This window comes from Lonchura striata, chromosome 4 (assembly GCF_050655825.1).
Source record: "Lonchura striata isolate lonStrDom1 chromosome 4, ASM5065582v1, whole genome shotgun sequence".
Lineage (NCBI taxonomy): Eukaryota > Metazoa > Chordata > Aves > Passeriformes > Estrildidae > Lonchura > Lonchura striata.
Window position 1 is genome coordinate 42298173 of NC_140706.1, and position 17728 is coordinate 42315900.

The following is a 17728-nucleotide window of genomic DNA, read 5'->3' on the forward strand; positions in this document are numbered from 1 at the left end:
ATGCTTCAGTCCTACAGTTCGGGTTTCTCTTCCCTCTCCAAAGGTAGGTAGAGGAATTCAATGAACTCTCTGGCAGATACAGACACTTCCCAATGGGATCTTTCACAGGAAGGCAACCTTTGTTTGCTTTCGTCATGCCAGTTAGCTTTAATCCTAAAATCACCAGGGTCCATTTCAAGTAAATCCAGAAAGGAAACCAGGATGAAACTGAAGAAGAGGAATTGCCATGGGAAGGAGACTCGAAGTCTTACAGCATGGGAGGGTTTCAAAGTAGTAAGGTGAAAGATGTGACATCTCTGCAGTGTAATTGCATGCCTCAGGGACTGAAGAGCCTCCTCTCTCCCTCCCCCCAACCACGCACTCACTCACTCTCATGCCCAGAAACCCCAGTGAGCAAACCAAAAGGCATTACAGAACCAACAGATCTGTGGAATCCACACAGGTAATGAATACTTTGCCACTACCTTGCAATTGTTGTGAGCATTACTGTGTGCAAAGCACTTAATACAACATATCAAAAGTAATTCCTGAATTAAACAATTCTGATTCTTGAAAAGCATCCTGCAACCCAACATTTTCTGCTTTCAAATGCAAGGGGCTGCACTTCTATTACTGTCAAACTTCCACAGTGCAATGTAAGGTATACATACCATAATTTTGCATCTGAAAGAGGGAAGAAAACATGTACTTTAGTGTATAAACATCTCTACTGGAGATGGCAAAACTAAAAACCATATATTGTGCATCAAACACTGGCACTTCCTCTTGGGTGACTGTGTAATAGCTTCTGTACCTTTAGTACACAAATTTAAGTGGGACAGTCACTCTGGAATATTAAATATAAACACAAAATTATTGAGGAAGTATTTGTTTGGACTGTTAATTGTTGTGGAATAATTTAATGATAAAGCTTTATTTTTGAGAGTTAGGCTGAGATACAGTAAGAAAACTGTGAGAGGTAAGAATGCAGTCTTTGTTAGTAGTGCAGATGAGCCAAATTACAAAAACTTAAGTAAGAGGTGTAAGCCAGTTTCCATTACACTGGAACTTCTGTATTAGAAGGAACCTTATTTTATGCACTAGACATTATTATTTCCATCCTGCTCTCACAGTTAACACAGTAGGGAAAAGGCAGGAAAGGCGGGGAGTTGGAAGGGTATGTTCTCGCCTATATGAGGAACAGACCTGGTTTAACAAGCAGGCGAAATGAATTTTTGAACTGACTGAAGTTAAACCAATGCTGACTGCATACATGCTCACTTTTGTGTATATTTTACCAAACGCTTCTCAATTAGTCAAGTTTTACTTTCAGATCATCTAGGACTGCTGAAATAAGTATAGCTGCATGAATTAAAAACACGTTAAGGCATTCAAGAAGAATAACATCTTTGGATAGGGACTTTTGGAGGGTATAATTTGCAAGAATAGTATCTGAAAAGCAAAGCCATTCGGTTTTAAGCTGGTCTGCTGGAAGAAATAACGGACAGAAAACATGTTTGTGAAGGATGGTTTAATAGCATCCATATGGGCTACTCCACAGATAAAAAATAACACCTTTGTATTCCCATATCCAATCCATTTGAACACTATACCATTCCTTTCAGCAAATTACAGCTTCCATTACAGAGCTGTAAGTGACCAGCTCTCCAGCAAATAGTATAATTTACTTTTTTGGTTTTTGTATTTAACAGGAAAAATCTGAACAACAAAGGGAACCAGCAAGACAATGCATGAAATTGCAGGCAGGTGAAACAACTCCAAAGAAAGAACCTCTGAACTAAGTATCACTTTCTTCCAGTAGAAGAAACCACATAAACAACTAAAACAAATTTATACCTTATAAATGTTCACTTTTATTCAGAAACGTTTTGCATACACATTTCCAGAGTCACTTAAGCAACATATTGAGTGAACTGCAAAAATTTACTGTAGCCTTTTTATCCTTGTAGGTTTGCTACTGAGGTCTATCACTTTTTCTACTTCTCTCAATAGGCTTTCAAATTATTAAGGAGAGTTTTCTAACAAACAATGACTGTAAACATAATAAAACCTGCATGCCATTTTCCTTCTGAAGTTATTAACTTGGCTATTTTTCTGCAATCAAGTAATGACTTATTTTTTACAACCTGACAATCATGTTGTACACATGGACAGTACCTATGACTTGCTCAGGCAATAATTGTTTAGATGGATAAATCATTCATTTATGATACTTTCAATCAAATGAACAAAACCACAGAAAAAGTGGGAACAATTCACTGCACAGTCCTCATTAGCAAGCAAGAGGCCAGGAAATTATTAACAGTGATAGACAGCACTGGAAATTTAGGAACTAACAGATGGTTTTGGCGACTAAATTAGAGTACTTGTTTCCGTAATTTTGTCTGCTATTAGTTTTGTCAGCACTGAACAATTAAAACAATCTCACCAAAATAAACAAAAATATTAGTTTCTGAATATAAAATGCGTGAACACATGGAGTAATATTTTTATGGCTTCTGCAGAGAAAATAGTTATCAGAATTTCTACCTTGCTGTTGTCCCAGAAAGCATGATACAGATTTTTAAGTCTCTTCTTAATGAGATGAAGTAGTTTAGAAGTATCCCAATTTTAACATGCTAATCATATTGTGCCGGAAGTGAGATGGAGAGGTGTAACTGGGAGTCAGAAGAAAGAGTACACTGCATTCAACACGGTCTTCCTTCACAGCAGAAAACATCTTTTTGTGGGAAGGGCAATGCAAATGAAAGTCAAATAAACTTAATCGAGGCATGACTCTGCTGCATAAATCAAGGACTTAATAGGTCTGGAACAAAACCACCCAGCCCTGCTTCACCTCTGCCAGGATTGCACCACCACAAGAAGGAATGAGCAGGAGACTCCCCTTTCCTCATCTTCAAATTTATTACCACACTAAGATCTGCAACTTACTACTACTCAGTGCTTTCAACTGAAGGATTAATTAGTAAAAGATATTGGAAAACGTAATAAAAAAGTCTGTCATTAACCAGACAAAGTGCTGAAAGTTTGGTGGATCACCACCAAAGGTCAGCATTTATGACCAGTCACTGTATAACAGTACCAGTTATTACTTCTCTTTATTGCCCAGCAGAGAAAACTGTTCCCCAGTACCAGACAGTGCTGCCCTCCCAGCAGTGCAGAGCAGGTTACGCAGCCTCACCCACTGCACAGGACAGACACAGCTGACAGGACAGCAGTCCAAGCGATTTTCAAATAAAGGATAAGAGAAGGAAAAGAGATGGACGGAACAGGAGGTAATTTCCATCTTGAAATAAAGATTATCTTGTCTAGTAATTAAATGTTATGTTGCAATCTAAATAATTCTATTTTTCAGGAAATAAACTGATTCTTCATCCACTGTATTATCTATACACAAAATGTTATCAGGCACAGACAAAGCTATTAGTCTGGTATTAATTAAAACATTTGCCAATCTGTGCCATATAACTAAACCTGGGAGAAATAACTGTCAAATTTCTACTCTCTAACCTTAAAAAAAATCTCATTCAAGAAGCCAGTTCTTGTTTATAATATGTTTTTATACCACTTAGTGTTACAAGCATATATATTAAACACCTGTTATTCTATCAGTGATTTTAAATCAGGAACATTTTTAATCTGGAAATCCAACAGCATCTGTCCAAGTGCTTTACCCTGTAAGAAAAAGAACCAAACCGACATTTTATTTTACCATCTAAATATGCCATCTTTTAAAAATAAGTTTTAAAAAATGTTTTCATATGAGTGTTTTTTCCTGTAATCAGGTGAGAATTCATTCTAAGCTTCTTGAGTTTTCAAGCATCCAAATCTGAATAGACTGAACAGTGTCTTCCATTTATTTGGTACCTAGTGCTAAAATCAATTAATTTGAGGTTCAATTCTATCTATTCATACATAGCATTGCCTTACTTTGTGAGCAATCTTCTTGACTATGCTGAAATTATATTCACATGAGCATTTATAAGCCTATGAACACAGCTGTGTAAGTCATAGCATCACTCAGGATCTCATCTTCAGGTTTAGATGTTTTAAATATTTAAGTCAGATTGCACATTTAAAAAAAATTCTTACTTTCAGATTCACATAAAATCATCAACACAAAAGATCTCATATCCATCTACTTTTCATGTTTATATACATTATTTATCAGTATTTTAACTATAGAAGGCATAGGCTGAATGAGGAGCTGTCCTACAGCATGGTTCCTGTATACACCTGGAAACAATCAGAACTGTCTAGTAAATCTGCATTTTTCAAAATGAGAAAAAAGTTTGATATTAAATTCTGAAATTAGTTTCTGATAAACTAAATTTGTTGGTGCATCAAAAAACTGGTAGTCTTCAAATCATTAATGTTCTTTATAATGTGCTATCTTATTAGTATACATCTTTTTCACCAAATATTCCAAATCCACTTTCTACTTTGGCATGTTGTTTTCAACCTTACAAAATCAAATAGACAGCATCCATTAACAGGAAATTAAAAGGAAGTGGAGTCAAACCCCAAACCTCACAGTTCCAGCCCAAAAGGGCTATAAAGGGACCCATAAAAGATGACTACATTAGAATTACTGCTTTGATACATGCCTGTGGATCACTTCTTAGGGATGCTATACCACCACCACCAAGGGAATTCTTCAGAACAAAATTTAATCCATGGATTCCTGGTAACTCGTATCTGTAAAATAAAAACTGCACATTATTTCTCAGCAGATTTTGGAAGAAACACGTATAGAGAACATTAAACAAAACCCAGCATGCAAAATTTTCATGCTTCTGATCACATCCCACTGCTAAGTCAAGTCCAAAAAGTAACAAGATTAACACAAGGCCTTACCTGCCTTCTTGTTCCTTCTGCGTACTCCAAATTACCAGCCCTTAATAGTTTTAAAGCAGGACCATAAGGTAATCATTCTCCTCTATTCAAAACTCACCAATTTCTAATAGGGCTGTTTCTTGAGTTCTTTCATTCTATGAAGTTAAAGTCCGTATCTGCAAGCTAGAGGTTCAGGATCCAGTATGAACTTGGACAACATGATGGGCAGAAGTATTTTTATTGGCTCCTAGTTCTGATACTGAAAAGTACAATCAACTTAATTCCTGGAACTCACTTTTGCTACCAAATGCTGCCAGCTAATTGGAGAGACCTTCATTACTGAGAAACATCTATGAGTCACTACATCAAGTCTTACGACGAACAGATAACTTTATGGCAAATTCAAATCGGAGCTTTCCTGGAGCTGTGTACATTGTTCGGATAAAATTTTATTTCAGTGTGACAGACCTATGTTTCTGTTGTATCACCAGTCTAAGCATTTTTCCATCCTTGCTTTTGACTGGTGCAGTTCCAGTTTGGAAACTTCCATAGCAGTTTGGCAAATGGCTCTGTGGTTTCCTATTGTTTCAAATTCCATAAATAGGTCTACACTATTTCCATTTGCCTCTCCTTGCACTTTTTTGTCATCTTCCTTCTATTGTTGGTTTTCTTTGGTTTTGCTTTCCTCCAATGTTTTCTTCATCTAAATATCCAATAGCTTTGCTTTAATCCACAGGAAAGGATTTAAATCAGAACACCATCAATCCATGAGGAATTAACAGAGAAAGATGATATCCAATTTAAATCCTGCTTCCTCCAACATGACTTATTTTTTAGTCACCTACCCGATCTTCATCTGTTTGGGACAGATTCTTTAAATATTTCCCCTAATACAGGTGGAATTTCTTGCAGTGCTCTTATACTGCTGATTTTGTCACTTAGAGGTTTATCTCTTTCAGTTCCTTTTGAGAACTGTGAAAACCATGGCAGTTGCTGGTACTCACAGCCCTGTGTGCCCTTTTATCTTGGGCATATGACCTAAACCTCTTGTGGAAAGCGATGATTGTGGTGAGCAATCTGGCAATCATTTCAGTTCTTGTTCTAGAAAGTAAGTAGTCATTGTAGTGTCTGTGTCTGTCTCCCAGGCAAAAAGATTTAATTTCCTTCTATTTTTTAATTTCCACACTCTACTTTAGTATTAGTATTATTAATTCTTATTAAGAACATTCTGTTGCCTTTTCTCGAAAACTAGTTGACATGAACCATTATCATGCTTAAAGACAAATCCACTGGGAAGGCAGGAAAGTAGAGTAATCCACCAGTGCTCTATTAGACGACACAAATATGAAGAATAAAGCAATTCTACAATGTTACCTACCTAATTTACTGAATTTAATTCTATAATCAACTATATAGCATAACTCCACAAAATTTTCTAAAAAGCTAAATAAAAATTTCCAATCACCACATACCATAAAAGCCAGAGATCTACCAAAGCAAAGGAATACAGTATAAATGTTACTTTGAAAAACTGGCAAAGATTTCCAGGCAGCAAAGAATTTCACAACTGAAGGATGTCTTCTCAAGAACTAAACTGATGGAATTTCAATTCCTAACATCTCATCTTTCAAAACAAGTGTCATGAAAATCCATCAGGAAAAAGAGAGAAACTGAAGAGCATATACAATTAAGGGGACGAATTTCATTTCACTTTCTGCAGTAATTTTGGCAGAGAAAATATGTAATACAAGCAACAGATCTTTATTTGGAACACTATAACATGGCACATTCATTTTATTTATTTTAAGAAATATTTACAGTGGGGTAATGTTACTAAAATGAGAATTACAAAATAATATATGAAGGCCAGCATCTTCACTAATTTAAGGCTTGTCTGAAGCATCTGAGCATCCAAAATATTTCCACACAGAAAATAAACTTGCACAATAAAATGAAGAAAAACCACTATAGCCATTATAATAGTCTTAAGAAGCAACAATAGATTGACCAAAATGCTGGCAGGCATTTACTCAGCATAACTGAACAATTTAAGCTTAATTAACTGAGATCTAAAGGAAAAAAAATTATCTAATTGTACAACTTAACTAAATGTTTTAAGAGCTGCTTTTAAAAACACAGAAAACAAATAAACCTTTCAAAGAATACTCTATCTGTGACAGGAATATTCACTGTTCTAGCTGAATTCCTATGCTTATGCACAATGGAATGCCTGCTTAACTACTTCCTTTAAAGTGCTGTCCATAATATTCAGAGAAGTCAGGTTTTCCAGTGAATGTCCCTTTAAAAAGCATGGAAGTAATAATGATACAAAATTATTTAAAGCATTTTAATCAAGGAAAAGACAGGATTCTTTTCAGCACAGGAAAGCAGGAGCCAAGTCCATAGGCTTAAAAAAGTGTTTGCATATGAGATACATTGTAGAGAAATACTTATTTTTCCTAACAAATGTATGTAAAAAAGCATCTAGAAGGATCAGCATCCACATTCCTTATTCTTCAGCTCTTGGTGAAAACAATGCATAGGAAGAAATCAGCTGTCAATTTTTAATACTTCTGAGCATTGAAATGTTCTCAAAACATTACATATACCACATTTCAGAAGATGCAAATAGCAGGATCTTATAGGATAGTTTTACTGTCCTTAAATGACTGACCTAGTACCACTGCACAAAAAGTTTCTTGTTCTCTATCTTAAGATACTCAAATGTACTCCAACTTCTCCTGTGGGAAGCAATCGCCTGAGGATTGAAAGATCATCTTTTGCTACTATTATACCTGCAGATCTGGAAGTTTGAGTTTCAAATAACCTTTTATCTGTTTAGTATACCAATTTAATGCCTCTCATGAAAAAGCATGAAAGGCAGCTGGTTAGCAGACTCGTTCTGCAGTAAGTAGAGCCATAGTTGGTATGTTTATAGTAGCAAAACTAACACAGTTTTTAACTACTCACCATTTAAATAAAGGAAATGAAGGAAAATCAGACAGTAAGACAACTCTTTTTAATGACAGTTAAAACTAAAAAATAAACAATTTTAAAAGAAACTACACAATCTGAAGCACATGAGCATAATCCCTATAATCCTAAATATTTCCACAAAAGGTTTTATTCTTTTTCCCCAGTAGCTTTCCAATTTACTCACAGAGCTCCATTATCACATCATTAAAGGAAGCCAAAACCACAAACAGATAATCTAATTAATCAAATTAATTTGGCTTCATCAAGACAGAGCAAATTTCTACTTTTATTTATGAACATAAACAGCATTAAGGAATGAAAATGAATCCATTTCTAGAAGGATCATTAGGAGGCATGACACTGTTTATTTCTTCTCATCTCTGCTCTGTTTCCAAGGAAATTCAATTACAATTCTTAGTATCACAATTTATTAGACACATAGATTTGCTAGCACTTATGAAACAGTGGGCAAGATCTGCACTAAGCTGCTTATGAAGACAAAACCAGCACTTACAATTGAGAGATCAGCTCTCCATCTCTCCCACTCCAAGCTCTCTCTGAGCTTTGAGTGGTACCTTTCTGACTCAAGCTTTTTGAACAAACAAAAAGACAGTGAACAGCTGATCCATTACCCATGGAAATACATAAAGGATTTTGGCAAAATCTCCTTATGTGCAGCATAACTGACTGTATCGAAACATGTTTTAGAAGACTTTAGAAGAAGGTTTGTGGCTGTATTCAGCTTTCACTTGTTTTCAAAAAGATAAAAAGGTTGAAAATCTGTTGACTGTTTTACTGGCCATCCTTAGGAGAGCGAGCTGCGTTACCAACACTACAAGAGCATACAAGAGCAATGTATGTTTCATTCAGTCGCTAGGAAGGGCCCTGAGCATCAGCCATACCACAAAAATATTACATATGTTGTCTGCTGGCAGAGGATATTCTTTTGTAGATGAGTATCACAGAAGTGTCCTGTTCAGGATGTATTCTTTCAGATTTTAAGATAAATTAGCTATGCTTTTTCTTTAAATTCTGGCTTGGTATATATGGTACAAGAGTGGGTGAGAGTGAAGTACTAGAAGGAATACTTTAGATAAAGTGAGTGAACTTCATAAATACTAAAATGCTTTGCAGAAACAGGAACAGTATGAGGCATATTTCTGATGGATCATCAGGTAAGTTTGGGCTCCAGACTACAGTGGCTGTGTCAATGTCTTTCAGGTAGTGTTTTACAGATTTCTAGCTCTCAGTTCAGCAGTGGCTCAGAGGCCTGGGAAGCTTCAGTTACCAAGGCTCCTGCAGATTTGGGAACTGCAAACAGTGCAAAACCAGTGTAAAGATAAATTTCTCAAAGGGCATTGGAAGCTATTTCTAGTTGGTAAAGATATTCTGTACTGGAACAAAAGAAAGGAACAGCCCCAACACTACTATGCTAATTCTGAGAATTTAAATGCCTTCACTAAACAGATTCACGGCCTTTGCCCAGCTTTGAGAGAGGCCCAAGTTCATGCTCTTTCTCAGTGACTATGCTCAAGTTATTTTAAAAGGCAAAGGAAGATACATTGTATTTTCATTGGATTTTTAATGTAAGTTTACAATATTTATGTTAACATATTTTAAGGTAACTTCTGATACCATCATGTATCTACCATACAACTATGGGCTGTGCAGCAAGCTACTCACCTTGTTACTAGCTCTTCTTCTGGTTTCTCATACTCTAAAAGGTGTTGAAAGTAATTCTCCAGGGCTTGAGCAGTTAAAGTTTTCTTTAGGTATGGATAGTAGAGGGGATGCCGTGCTATCACACCTGTTAGGCATTAACTGGCATTAGTTGAAATAGGAACTGTTAAAACCAATTTGTATTTATCCTTTCAAAACCAATTTGAGGTCCTCTGCTTAACTGAAACTGTACATATGGATCCCCTTTACTGAGCTTCTGAATAAAAAACACAACAGTATGACAGCTCTCCCTCTGTCAGTAGAGATGTAGGGTGGAGCATGACACCAAAGAATGCTAAGTCACCACCAAGTGATCACTGAATTTTTTCTGCTGCAAACAGTCCCTGCCACTGAAAGACACCTAAAGAACAACATCATCACAACAAACAACGCACAGGCAATTCTCTTCCCTTAAATGGTTTGCAAGACTTGGATATTTAAGTAATCAAAATTAACCACAACGATCAGTGACCAAAGGTTTGGTCCTTGCCCCACCTCTTGCACGGGAATCTGACGTAAGTACGACAAATCACAATTACATTTTTATTACTGTAAATATGCTTTATAAGCTTCAGCTAATTTTATGCTGAAGCTGAGGTACCAGAGCAGGATCAGGAAAACAGCTTTGTATCACTGGGACCTTTCTATCTGGACTTAAATTAGAGGTTGTTTGTTGTTGTTAGTGTTGTTCCTTAGAAAAACAGCAGTGTCTTTGTATCTGAAGCAGTCTATTACATATACATCATTCATGACTTGGCAATGCTACACTCCAACAGTGATCAATCACAGAGAAAGGAAAAAAATCAACATTGCTTCATTCTTCAACCCAAAAAAACCTAGTTTCACAAACAAGGACAAGAAAACTATATTCCTGAATACAAATGAACAAAATTCATCAGTTTCAGCATGACAGCTAATAGCAAATCAAATCCCAAACGCACCTTTAATTCATACTGAGCTTTGAACACCACACGCTCTCATCTTCCAACAAGTAAGAGAGCCAATTGTTGCATGCAGAAGTAAGGAATAGAAGGAATTATTAAACAATGCAAGAAGCAGCACAATCAATGCATAGAGACTGCACACTGAAATACACCATTTGCATTAGCAATATAATAATGTTCTTGTACATATGAGAACAATTTTAGTATTTCCTAATACTGTCAATGTTTTAGCCATAGATGTGTTACAAAATTAATGTATGAAAATATTATACATGATCAGACAACCAAGAAATTATATTATGTAATATATATACATGAAGGAGTAGAAACTGATGTGTAAAAGAAACCTTAAAAAGGCATTTCTTAACTTCTGGGAATTCAACTTTTCAACCCTAAACAAAAACCTTTCTTTTTACTATGACATGCTAGTATTTTTTCTTAGTACCTCAGATTACAACAGCTGCTAATCAGAAGACTACTGATATTTTGTTAGCAAAATCCATACTCAATACATATTTTCTTTTGTTTCAGCACAATTATAAAAAAGCTCAAATGACGTTTAAACAAATTTAAACTAGCACTTGATATGTTTAACTCTTATGTGAAAATGTTACATCACTTCAGAAAGCAAAAGAAAAAAAATACCTATGTTTGCAGAATTGCCTCTGTCTCCACTTCTAGTATAGGCAAGCTCTTCTAAGCGGTAAGTATGTGGACCACTTGGCAGATCTGTACAACATAAAAATGAATTAATTTTAATGGTGCTACAAATAATTGCATATTTTAAAGCAGTAACTGTCAGTTTAAGTGCATGCTTTTTGCATTGTTTTCACTACTCTGAAAACATTTCCAATCCTTCTTCTCACAGGAGCACCTAGAGATAAAGAGGTGAGACTGGGCAACATTATAAAGTTTATCCCTCCTGCTCCATCTCCCAAATACATTTTACTTTTTTACAGCCAAATGCTGTACCAGGCATCCCCTCTTCCATGACCCTTCAATAGGCATCTCGGCCTTAGCAATGCAGTACCTCCAAAGGAGGCATAGCAGCTGCTTGTCTCTTCTTGACTAGCCAGTAACTTTTGTCCCCTTAACACACAGATCTCTGCTTCCAGTGCAGCTGGAAAATCCCTGCAGTTGCTCATGTCCTGATAATTCTGTAACATCTGTTTTATCTAGAAAACAGTAACAACTTAAATTCCTTTTCAAGACAATGCATCTCTCATTTGCATTTGCACTATACAGCTTCTTATCCAGCTGTACAGAAGAAACCTAAGATTTCTTTTTCAAGTTACTGGTTTTGTAAATATCCTAGTATTATATAAGAAAATGTATGCTTTTGAAGAAGCCAGACTTGATTTTCTAACTTGTCGATGTCTGAGTATTGGATGTTCAAGAAACAATGAGGTTGTTGCAGTTCACTAAACAAAGTTCATATGAAATATTTTTATCCATCAACATATCAAAAAGCAAACCCTCTCCTGTCCAAATCCAGAAATTCAATATTGTGGGGTTCACACAGTATATACCTGAGATTTTGACAGTTAAATTACACAGCACAGACCTCTTGTAATTGTTGATTCTAAGAGTAGGAGGCTGTCACCATCTAGCTCCTATTCTCTAAAGCAAGAGATGAAGCACCCACTCCGCTAATGAGTTTGAGTTATTTGTTGATCACAACATAAGACAAACTTGAAGCATGGGCTATATCCAAGCTTTTAGGCAGTGAGAATTGAGTAATTTTCAGACAATTTTGCTTCTGATCCAACTTTCCTACAGCCATATGAACTGTCCTGGACTCCTTGGCTTTTCAGTCTCATCATCAATAACAGACTGACCTCCACTCCTGACTCACAGTAAATTTCTTATCCCTCAGTCCTTCTCTCCTCTGTCCCCTTACTGTCTTTTTTTCCATCCTTTTGGACACAAGTGACAGTTCTCCCCCTCTCTCTGCTCCTTGGACACCAGTAGGGGGAACATGCACGGCAGGGAAATGACAACCTTCTTGCTTTGTGGCAGCTTCTGGTGCAACTGCTGCTGATGGCAGCCAGAAGAAGCAAATTACAAATGCCCGGAATTTAAAGGAATTGAATATACAAGGTCTTGTAAATCAATTACGCTGGACTAACGTCATGTAGCAAGGGACAATGCAATTTGAAAATACATCAGTTTGTCCTTTTTGTACTATTATTGCTTCTGCTGAGAATACCCAACTATTTGGGTTTTTTTTTTCCCTTTTTAAATTTTGTTTTAATTTTAGGGAGTAGGAGACCCAATATTAAAGATCTTATGCTTCAAATACTGGTCTGGGTCATCACTTATAACACAGTGCACCTACTATGCAGGCATGAGTAGATATGTAGTCTGTGAACTGCATCAGGTGATCAGGTAAACCCAGCCATAGCTTAATCATCCTTACCTTCAACTCCTTCCTGCCCACAGAAAATTGCTGAGACAGACATGAGGCAGGCTGACCTGGGTAAGAAAAAAACTATGTCCAAATCCTACTGGCTGCAGTTCTCACTGACCCTCTCTGTGGCAGTGGCAGCTGGACAGATCCCCCAAGTCCATTTGGATATGGGGTGGGAGATATATTGGATAATAAAAATGCCTTAGTATGACATGACTCACAATTTGTACAGTGTATCTGTGTTTGGTTGAAGCAGATCAGTTAACACTCACAAGAGGAACTCTGCTGGCACATGTGAGTGGCAATTACAAGGAAGACAATGAAAAACTATGTGCTCACCACAGCAATCTCTTCTACTGGCACACCTGCATCAAAAAAATCTTCCCACAATCTGCCCAAACAACAACTTATCAGCACTGAACTGCTTTAATTACTGTTTTATATTATAAAACTGAAGTTTTATAATATATACTGGGTAACTGAAAGGTGAGCTGAAAGAGTGATTATGGTTCAGTCAGGCACAATGGCCCCTCAGTGGCAAAGTCAGAGTAACATGAAATTTGAAGAGGTTAAAGCATACAGTGAAAAAGAGGAACACAGAAGGTTTGTTTTGAGCTTGAAGCTCACAATCTTTTCCACATTCACTTGCAAGCAGAAATGTGCCAGGAAATGTGGCAGAAAATATTTAAGGGTATATTTATTTAATTGGGGAATATTATTTGTAATTAAACATCTTCATTGAGAATGGATCTGAAAGTCCAGCTGAAGCTCACTGCTCATTTTGGACAAGACTACCACACTTTATACATTACAGAAATCATATTAATTTTAGTAATTTCATTCAGTATACCATTCAAGCCAAAATGCAGTGCTTTTTCAAATGCTGAAATTTGACAATATCTAAATCACATAAGCTGCAGAAATCTTTTCTCCATCACACATTTTACACAGTCAGTCTCTGACAATCTTCCTTTAAACAAAACCAGTTCAAGTCAGTGTTTCTGATGTTCTAATTTATTATTACCCTAATTGATTTATCTTTCATGATCAGTTTATCAGGAAATTGTTTTCATCTAATAAACATCTTAAACAAATCTATGAAAGAATTCCCTTCAAAGATAGGGAAAATGGTAAATACAAATTCCACCATCCCAGAAGCACATCTAGCACATATTTTAAATCCATTTTCACATATTTCTCTTATCTATTCAACAACAACTAACAGTCCCTCACCCTTGAGATAACCATGAAACTAAGAAAAATACTTTCCTCCTTTCTAAATGCTTACAAAAAATGCTTTAACAGAAATGATTTCTTTTACAGTCTAACCCATTTGTCTTTCTCATCCATGCTGTCCTACATTAAGCCACAGAAGTAGGTAAGTATTTAGTCACATGCAGAAAACATTTATATTTACAACCAAGGGCAAAAGTTTAGAGATGCTTCTCAGGGGAAACAACCAGAGAAGTTCTCTGTCTCTCAAAAGTGCAATTCTGCCTGAAGAATTCAGTAGTTAACTGCTGGCGTCAGGCACCTCAGAAAGTTTTCTCAAGTTATAAAAAGGCAGTAGAGAGTCCAATAGCTTTTTGCTTCTCCAATATTTAGCACTATAGTCACCTTGAAAAAGACCCCAAACCCAGGACCTTTATTAACCCTTTCATTAAGCAAAACAATGACTTCCTATTCCTCAACTTGCCCAGTCTGATGGTGGGCTGTGCATGCTGCCCTCCTGAGAACTCCCAGGGAGCTGAGAGATGCTGGTGGGACATCAGAGTTCCAATAGACACAAGAGCTGGAACCTACTTAGGAGTTTAAATTATTTCCACATGGTACAAATCATTCTATTGAAGAAATGTTTGAATAGATGGGGAAAATGAACACATGCATGGCAATCAGGCATCCACTATCAGTGGCTTTCATATGGCAATAAACACAAAGTCATGTATGTATTTCAAAATTTCTCTATGTGATACAAACATTCCCTACTAACTCATGTTAGTTGTTACACTGTTCTATTGCTAGTTTTGAGAAAACACTACTCACCTTTATCTGGAATCCAGAGTAAACCTTAACATGTAAATGCCTTAATAGCATTAATTTTTTTAAGTATTCACAGACTTTAATACCTGAATTACTCTTTCACCATCAGTATTATTTTCAGAAATTTTTCTAACTTGTTATTTTTAGGTAGAGTCATCTGATTCAGATTTCCAAATGCCTAGCCACAGCTTTAAATTAATTCTCTCAGTTCTCTGGTAAGCAGAAGTAAGATAATGAAGATTGTTTGGACCAAAAGGAAATGATGGAGCTTGCTATACTTTAAGAAATACTGTATATAGTTCAGCCATTAGAAATAAATAAAAAAAAAAATTCAGGTGTCTAGCACTTTTAATAATTGCTTGTATGAGCAACTCTGATTTAACACTTCTGTTCCATTGCAGACATCCTGACCTGCTCCATTCAGCTCACCAGCTAGCGCTACTCAAGGTTCTTTTCTTTCTCAGACAATTTGGTTAGACAAGTCTAGCAGCAACACAGCAACTATCATGCTGGATTATTACCCCAGAATGGTTGTTTTTAAAGTCACCAGTTCCAGGTTGGTCCCATTCTTGTTAATTTTGTGAAGGCTGCCATATAGAACAGAGGCAAATTTTAATTAAAGTGCTGTGAGACCGTAAATCATTCTGTTCGTCTGTCCTCTATTTTGAATGCTATTTTGATATACGATAAACCCAACTATTCCCAGGATTCACAAAAACTAAGATTACAGTATACTTTGAAAGATTTCAATTTCAAGTCAGCATTACATAATCTTCAGTTGTGTTTAAGGCTCAGAGGTTTTTAATAAAAACTTACTTCCATACTTGTTACAGTCTCAAATACATGTTATACTGTATGACACTAACCACCTTCCAAGAAAACAGTTTGTGTTTTGTAACAGCCATAAAAATGTATCACATAAGGAGGCAAAATGTATTTCACAGACAGTATATAATACAATTTGCCAGGAAAAAGATACAAAATGATAAATTTGCAAGTACAAAGATGAACATACCTTTCAATTCACTGCTAATCTTGGGTAGATCGAACAAAACCACCTCATCTGATGTAAACGTGAGATCCTCCTCAAATATCTCAACATGCTGCCCATTTAAAAATAGGTTGATCTGTACAAAGAACACATATTTTCCAACAGTCAAATCAGAAATCTATTGCAATGTGAATAAATAAAGCATATTCCTAATTAAGTACTGATCTAGTAGAATTCCAGTAATAGCTTTATGGATAAGGCTCTGTTGCTCCCTTTTAAAAGGTTACAATACAAAAACAGTTCAATATAAACCTAAAAGAAATCTTTGTTTAGGGGAAAAATTGGTATAAAATAACCCCAAAAGAATGCTCTCTCCAGTTTGATATTTTTTAAAGGAAGACAAATTTCTTTCCATATCACAGCTTGGCTGTTGCTCAGCAGCAACACTTAGAACAGACTCTAAGTCAAGCACTTTTCAGTTTCCCATGCTCTGCTGGCAAGCAGATGCACAGGGAGCTGGGAGGGACCATGGCCAGGACAGCTGACCTGAACTGGGCAGAGGGATATCCACACCAAAAAGCCCAGTATGTAAATGGGGAGAGTGGGGCGTTGGCTGAGAGCTGCTGATCACTGGTGGGGGACAAGCTGGGCATTGGTCAGTGGATGGAGGGACACTCTACAGTGCATCACTTGTCTTTCGTGGGTTTTATTCCCCTCTTACTTTTTTGTCACCTCCCTTTTAATAACACCTACAACTACTACTTTGTTTTAATTATTAAACTGTTCTTATCTCAACTTGTGTAGTTTATTTTTAACCATTTTTCCAATTCTTCTCCCTATTACACTGGGGAGGGGGGAGAGTGGCTGAATGGCACTTAATTGCCAGCTGGGAATAAACCCTGACAAGCCTTTTTCATGCCAAATGTGGGGCTTAATGAGTTAACAACAGGTCTCATTAGAATATGTTAGAACAAATTTCTTACAAGCATTCATTGTATTAATTTAATAGCCAGTGGCAACAATTACTTATTTGCTCTCCAAGTTGATGTGTTTGTTCCTCAAGTTCAATTATGTACCGCCTTACTTGCAGTGTGTGTTCTCTGTTATGATGTTTATCACCTGTGGAAACTGGGCTGAGGTTATCAAGCTGTACTTTGTAACACTGGCTAATGACATGATATAATTGCTGGTTGTGAAACCAATCTGGTATTTGCACTCAGTATTGCTGTCATCCCTGTACTTGGGAGTCATCTATCAGAAACTATTGATAATAATAATTTTTACCTTTTCTCTTTGGAAACTTGGACCGTGGAGGGGACACCCTTCCCTTCCTCTTCCACTTATCCTCCAGGCTAATTATAACAGATTTTGAGAATTCTGCATATCCTAGGATGTTCAAACTAGCATGTTCCTATCATTATATCTTCACAGAATCAATTAGATTGGGAAAGACCTCTGAGATCGAGTGCAACCTATGATCCAACACCACACTATGTCAACTAGACCTAAGTGCCACATCGAGTCTTTCCTTAAACGCCTCCAGGTACGGTGACTCCACCTCCTCTCAGGTAGTTATAGTGCGAGATAAGGTCTCCCCTGAACCTCCTTTTCCCCAGGCTAAATAACCACAGCTCCCTCAGCTGCTCCTCGTGAGACCTGTGCTCCAGATCCTTCACTAGCTTTGCCAGCTTCTATGAATGTGCTCCAGCACCTTAAAGTCCCTCCTAAATTGAGGGGCCCAGAACAGGACAAATGACTCAAGATGTGGCCTCACCAGTGCGGAATACAAAGGGATGACCACCGCCCTGGTCC

The 17728-nt window shown here is 36.8% G+C and overlaps 1 protein-coding gene across 1 annotated transcript in view; it reads right to left on the reverse strand.

The window, feature by feature from the left end:
* Positions 1 to 1495: 1495 nt before the first annotated feature.
* The window catches only part of LOC110470520 (uncharacterized), a 57939-nt gene continuing 41706 nt past the window's right edge, over positions 1496 to 17728 (reverse strand). The window contains exons 16-20 of the mRNA XM_085578025.1: positions 15941 to 16052; positions 11121 to 11204; positions 9496 to 9619; positions 4608 to 4698; positions 1496 to 3675 (exon numbers count right to left, since the gene is read on the reverse strand). Of these exons, the coding sequence (XP_085434151.1) occupies positions 3601 to 3675; positions 4608 to 4698; positions 9496 to 9619; positions 11121 to 11204; positions 15941 to 16052 (486 nt within the window). The 3' untranslated portion in view covers positions 1496 to 3600. The remainder of the gene's footprint in view (positions 3676 to 4607; positions 4699 to 9495; positions 9620 to 11120; positions 11205 to 15940; positions 16053 to 17728) is intronic.